The sequence below is a fragment of the Acytostelium subglobosum genome (assembly GCF_000787575.1).
Source record: "Acytostelium subglobosum LB1 DNA, scaffold: scaffold32, whole genome shotgun sequence".
In the NCBI taxonomy this organism is placed as follows: domain Eukaryota; phylum Evosea; class Eumycetozoa; order Acytosteliales; family Acytosteliaceae; genus Acytostelium; species Acytostelium subglobosum.
The window spans coordinates 210,133-216,132 of NW_012236501.1; the positions used below are offsets into that span (position 1 = coordinate 210,133).

The 6,000-nt window shown below is 46.1% G+C and overlaps 4 protein-coding genes across 4 annotated transcripts; 3 read left to right on the forward strand and 1 right to left on the reverse strand.

Moving 5' to 3' along the window:
- Positions 1 to 367: 367 nt before the first annotated feature.
- On the forward strand, positions 368 to 826 carry SAMD00019534_113950 (hypothetical protein; the record flags this gene model as incomplete). The annotated part of the gene is made up of 3 exons (XM_012893399.1): positions 368 to 509; positions 597 to 693; positions 778 to 826. 3 exons carry the CDS (start codon positions 368 to 370, stop codon positions 824 to 826), a joined length of 288 nt encoding a protein of 95 aa, XP_012748853.1.
- Positions 827 to 951: 125 nt separating this feature from the next.
- On the reverse strand, positions 952 to 2,554 carry SAMD00019534_113960 (hypothetical protein; the record flags this gene model as incomplete). The annotated part of the gene is made up of 2 exons (XM_012893400.1): positions 952 to 2,363; positions 2,446 to 2,554. 2 exons carry the CDS (start codon positions 2,552 to 2,554, stop codon positions 952 to 954), a joined length of 1,521 nt encoding a protein of 506 aa, XP_012748854.1.
- Positions 2,555 to 2,741: 187 nt separating this feature from the next.
- On the forward strand, positions 2,742 to 4,811 carry SAMD00019534_113970 (hypothetical protein; the record flags this gene model as incomplete). Its single annotated transcript, XM_012893401.1, has 2 exons — positions 2,742 to 2,997; positions 3,082 to 4,811. The coding sequence occupies 2 exons, from the start codon at positions 2,742 to 2,744 to the stop codon at positions 4,809 to 4,811; spliced, it is 1,986 nt and encodes a 661-aa protein (XP_012748855.1).
- Positions 4,812 to 5,000: 189 nt separating this feature from the next.
- SAMD00019534_113980 (hypothetical protein) lies at positions 5,001 to 5,938 on the forward strand (the record flags this gene model as incomplete). Its single annotated transcript, XM_012893402.1, has 1 exon — positions 5,001 to 5,938. A coding segment is annotated over one exon (938 nt), but the record flags the coding sequence as incomplete, so codon positions are not given.
- Between the last annotated feature and the right edge of the window lie 62 nt (positions 5,939 to 6,000).

Genomic DNA, 6,000 nt, shown 5'->3' on the forward strand with positions numbered 1-6,000 from the left:
GGGACTGAACACACATCACAAGGTGGCCTAATCAGGTCAAAGTTAGTTCTGTTAAAGGTACCTTTACTTATATGAATGAACAGACAAATTGATAGATCAATTAACATCTGCTTTATACGAAGTTCTATATTATTGATTGATTGATTGATCAACGATGATCTCATCATACAATAACTTATTATCTGTATTGATTGTTATCAATGATTTGAAGAAATGAGTGTTCAGTGTGTTGGTGATGTTGATCAATTTGACACCCCACCTCATTTGAAACATCAACTTCACCAATTTCATTTCATAATTAGATTGTAGAGATAAAACATAAACAGATAATATAACATATACATATATATATAGATATAGATAGAGAATGGCATCAAAGAAGACTGATCTTAAACCTGCTGCTGTAAAGCCAATAAAGAAGGTTGATACTCTCGACGACCTGTCAAAGTCACAGACAAAGGAGGAGGTCGAGATCATTGAGGATGATGAGTTTGAAGAGTTCGAAGACAGTACGTATCATCAATCATTATGATGAATCATTCAAATCGATCATTCATCAAAAAGATTACTAATTACATCCTTGTAATATTACACAGACCTTGATACTGCTAATGATGACAATGATTCCAAAGAGCAATGGGAGGACGACTGGGACACTGATCAGATAGATGACGACTTCTCCAAACAACTAAGGTATGACATCACCATTCACTCACATTCATTCATTCGCCTACTCACTCAATCATTCAATCATTCGATCAATCATTACGTGTATAGACAAGAGATAGAATCACATGCCTCCAACCAGACAGCTATGAAGCAATAAATAGAGTGCATGTACCATGATGGTGTTGTATTGTTGAACATAGTGATCATAGTGAACATGGTGATCTGAAGCAGGAAGCAGCAGGCAACATCAATGTATACATTACATCAATATATTTAGATCATTTATTTAGACCATATCTTCCATGTCTTGTCGAATGATGTAGACACTATCTTACTGTGATCATTTGATATATCGACGCTGGTCACCTTGGAAGAATGTCCTTCAAACACTGTGATCGGCTTCCATTGATTGGGCGACCAAAGTCGCACTGTGTTGTCGAATGAGCATGTGGCCAGGAATCCCGCGCGACTCTTATCATATCGGACGCACGAGACGATTGATGAATGTGCCAGTATCTGATAGGTCTGTTCCTTCTTCCTCAGATCCCAAACGATCACTGTATTGTCCTCTGAGCCACTGGCCAGCTGGTAGCCGTTGGGCGACCAGTCCACTGAGATGACCTGCTTGGCATGTCCGCGGAAGTAGTGAATAGGTCGCCCGCTCCTCAGGTCCCAGACGCGTACCAGTGCATCCTGTGCGCCTGTGGCTACGAGTGCTCCGTCACACTGCACGGCAATGCCCATCACAGGCTCGCTGTGGCCCTCTTGATCCAGCAGACATTGATTGGACTCGATGTCCCATAGTCGCCATGATCTGTCGATGCCGGTTGACAATAGGTGGCGGCCCATTGGGTGAAAGGCCACACGGTTCACCGAGCCTGCGTGACCCTCCAGCTTGGCGATGGGCGAGGGAGACTGAGAACTCCAGAGTGCGGCAGTGCCGTCCGCAGAGGCCGTGGCCAGCGTCACACCGGTGGCCGATTGATCGGACAGCGGGTAGTAGGCCAGTCCTACAACGCGCTCTGAGTGTCCGGTGAATGTTTGTTGAACCTGTGCTGTGTCAGCATCCCATAGCTTGGCCAGTCCGCTCCACGAGGCCGTCGCAACAAGCTTGGCATCGGGCGAGAATGCCACGGACGACAGCTGTCGATCGTCTCCAATCTCACTGATCGCCAGAACGAAGCTTCGCAGATCGGTCTCCACTTGCTCCAGCAACTGCTCGCTCGGTGTCTTTTGCAGCAGGTCAGGGTTGAGCTGCTCGCTGTTTGCCTTCACAATGATGTCGTCCTGTTCGTGTTGCTGTTTCAGCGCGGACAATCGCAGCTTGGCGCGACCCATCGAGTAGATGGCGATTGCCTCGCGTGCATTCTTCAGCTCGTCGGTGCCCTCTGTCAAGAACGCCTCTTGCTGATCTGCTTCATCCTGTTGCTGCTCCTGTCTCTGTTTCTCAGCCTCTGGCGTGGCATCTATTATATTCCTATCGATACATAGCTGTCTGAGTCTTGCGCGTCTATCCTCTGGCTTCTCACCAAACAATGTAATCGGTTCGCCTAATTCACGTAACTTCAATCTAACCGAACCATCATTAGTCGGCACCACTATCTGCTTTGCCTTCTTCTTCCTCTCATATTCATCATGTTGTGATTGTTGTCTCTGTTGTGATTCCTGTGCAAGCTTTGAGAATGGTAGGAATGCTATATTCATTCATTCATTGGAGTCAGTTAGTTAGTATTGTGTCGTCGCTCATTCAATCGTCATTCATGTACTTGTACTCACTTGGTTGAGGTTGTTCAGGTTGATCTCTCTTTGTTGTACTATTGTTTGTTGTTATCTTGTTAGCTTGTATACTGCCATAGAATATCTTCTTCTTATCACCTCCATCCATTGTTCTCTATCTCTCTTTATCTCTAATTAATGTACACTTTCATTCAAACTAAAGTCAGATTATTCGCAAGACTTGACTTCAAACCAAAGTGTGAAGTTAGCTTCATTGGCTAACTCATTCATACATTCATATATTGTTCAAACTTCAACAAATAGTATACATATACATATACATATATACATTAACAATGAAGAACCTGTTTAAGAAACAGTTTACAGTTGGTCAGCAATCACTGATGCGTGGCTCTGACAAGAAGAAGTTGAAGGAGAAGATTAGACTTTGTTATGCACCAGCTGTAACAATGGATCAATTGGACGAGTTGATTTCAAATAAGAAGGACTTGGGTGTCGTCAAGTTACAAGGTTCACAACCTCCAATCACTCTATACTGTCAAGGTGGAGACCCTCTCTTCTTTGAATATCAAGGTCAACTCTATCCCTCAAGTATGATTGAATCGCGATTGAATGATTGAATGAATGGATGTGTATGGACATATAACTAACGAGTGATTGAATGAATGAATGTAGTATACGCACTTAGTAAGATACCTGACATGTTGATTAGGATCACTATTTATCCTCCTGTGTTCAACTATCTGTCGAATGGTGCAGACTTGATGTTTGCTGGTATACATAATCCTGGAGATGTACCTGCTGAGGGAAAGATTGTATCGATTGCATTGAGAGGCTCACGATCACCTGTTGCCGTTGGATTTGTACTGCCCTACACTGAGAATGACAGGGCTACCTTGCAAGGAAAGGTAGTCTCACTCATACATTACATCAATGATTCACTGTGGCAGTATGGCACCAAAGAGATGGAGATGATCATTGAACAACCAATCACCAATGAACAAGAAGGAGGAGAAGACACTCGTGGTGCTGATGCCGATACTGAGGTCGCGACAACGACCACAACATCGACCACGACAACGACAACGAACAACACAATCAATGAAGCAATGAACAATGTGTCCATCGAGGACCATGACGACGAGGATGATCAAGATCAAGACGACAACGATGACGATGATGACAATGAAAACGACAATCAAGACGATGATGATGAAAATGATGAAGACGACGATGATGAGGAGAGTGACACAGAACGAACAAACAAGAAAAAGACAAAGAAGGGAAGAAAGGAGAAGACTCCTGCGAAGGAAGCGGCGACCGGACCATCGGCGACAAAGGAAGAGATGGACAAGATTGTGTTTGATAGCTTCATGGGCGCGATCAAGTTTGGAGTGAAGGACGGTGAGCTGCCGCTGCCACTCAAGACATTCTTCAACAAGTATATGTTGTACTACGCACCGGCCAACACATTCGAGATCAACCTGGCCAAGTCATCATACAAGAAGGTGCTCAAGCTGATTGAGGCCATGAAGAAGAAGGGTCTGGTCGACTTTAACGAACCGACCAAGGGAAACATCATGGTGACGCGCATTGGTCGCGGCCACAGCGAGTACAAAGAGTTCCAGATGGGCCAGGTCGTGGGCGAGCAGAAGAAGTTGGACGATGACAATGCCGAAGACTCAGAGTCGACGTACGGCAGCAATGAGGCCGCGACGATTGGCATCAAGTTGATACGCGACTGCTTCCAACTGCCCAAGCCACTCAAGGTATACTTCACCGGCAAGATGGAACTGCTGCCGTACTACCAGATAAAGGAGATCAATGACATGCTGGTCGCGTACGTTCGCCAAGCTCAGCTGGACGACCCCGCGCAGCCAAGCAGCATGCGTCTGGATGGCCTGACGGCCGAGCTGGTCAAGGCACAGATTGGCGTGTCGATGCCCAAGAACCAGTTCTACCAAGTGTTCCGAGCGTCACTACTGCCGCGCTTCATGGAGATACAGCGCGACGATGGCGAGACCGTCTACAGCCTGTTCAAGCAGATCGAGGTTCACGCCAAGCAGGTGGCCAACAAGAAGGTGATCGAGGTGAAGAACCTGGAGCACTTCTTCATCAGCACGAAGGAGCTGGCCAAGGATGGCATGAAGGTGTTTGCATCCAGCATCACAGTGACACTGAGCAAGGAGAACAAGGTCGTGGTGAGGATACAAGGCAATCAGACTGATCGCGTCGTAGAGTATCTGCAACAGCGCTACAATGTACCTGAGGCCTATATATCCGTGTTGAACACACTGCCCAAGTCCAAACAAGCCAAGTCTGCCAAGCCAGTCGCGCCCCAGCCATCCGCGTCCAAGCAGGCGGGTGGCAAGACGAGTGGCAACCCAAAAAATTCAAAAAAATGAACTTTATGATGTTTCGCGCATTTACTTTCATTCACTCATTCATTCACAGTCATAAAGATATAAATACAACTAGTATCTGTATACTCACTCGCAACCATAGTAGTAGGTTGTTGGAAGGAAGTCAAAGTCAATCATCTTGATTTGGAGGCAGGACAAGACACAACGAGTCGACCAGGAGAGAGATAGAGAATGAGCGATATCTGTGCAGACTGTGGACACAAGTTGAAATATATAGTGAATGAAGGCAAGGATGACAGTGTAGATACACTGGCCGCTGAAGTCGACTCACTCTCAGTCGAGAGGAGCACGACCACACAGGACATCAATGATTGCCAATGTTGTTCAAGCATCAGACACAGCAGCAACAGCATCAACAACATAGATAGAACAGCATCACCTACTGCTGCTGCAGAGGATGACTCTAGTATGATAGCGACTCCTCAACAACCTACACCACCAATACTCAAGATTATGAAGCGTAATCCATCAAATACGTCGAGCAACTCTTTGGACCGAAACGGCTCCAAGAAGTCACAGCAACCAGTCACACTCGAGGAGAAGCAGGCCGCCTACAACAAGGCTCGCGAGAGGATATTCCAAGACAGCATCGACCCATTATTGGACAGCGGACTAGGTCTAGGTGGCGTTGACTCAACATCGACGTCATCATCATTGAGTGATACTAATGTCACTAACGGTGGTGGCATTGACTCAACTACCTCTGCCTCATCAATCAACAACAACAATACGATCTCTTCTACTTCAGCACCATCGACACCGGTCTACAAGAAGAGCACTCTCAACAAGAACTCGCCCAACTTTGTTAGTCAACTAAGACATACTTCGCCACCCTTTTACTCATCTCAACAACAACATCAACAACAACAACAACAGATACAACATATGCAGCCACTGCAACCTCAGCCCCTGCATCCACATCAGCAACAACAACAACAGAGGCCGTACTACAACAAGTCATCATCGCCACCTCATGTACCGCGCAACTCAAACACACCGCCACTGTTACCAAACCCCCTGCCTCTGCACTACTCCTCCCCTTCACCTTATTTATCAAACAACAATACTCCTCTGCCGATGGGCTACATTGACCATCAGCAGCAGCAACAGTATGGATATGGATACCCTGTGGCAGTGGGCAACATCAAACAACATCAACAACATCAACAAC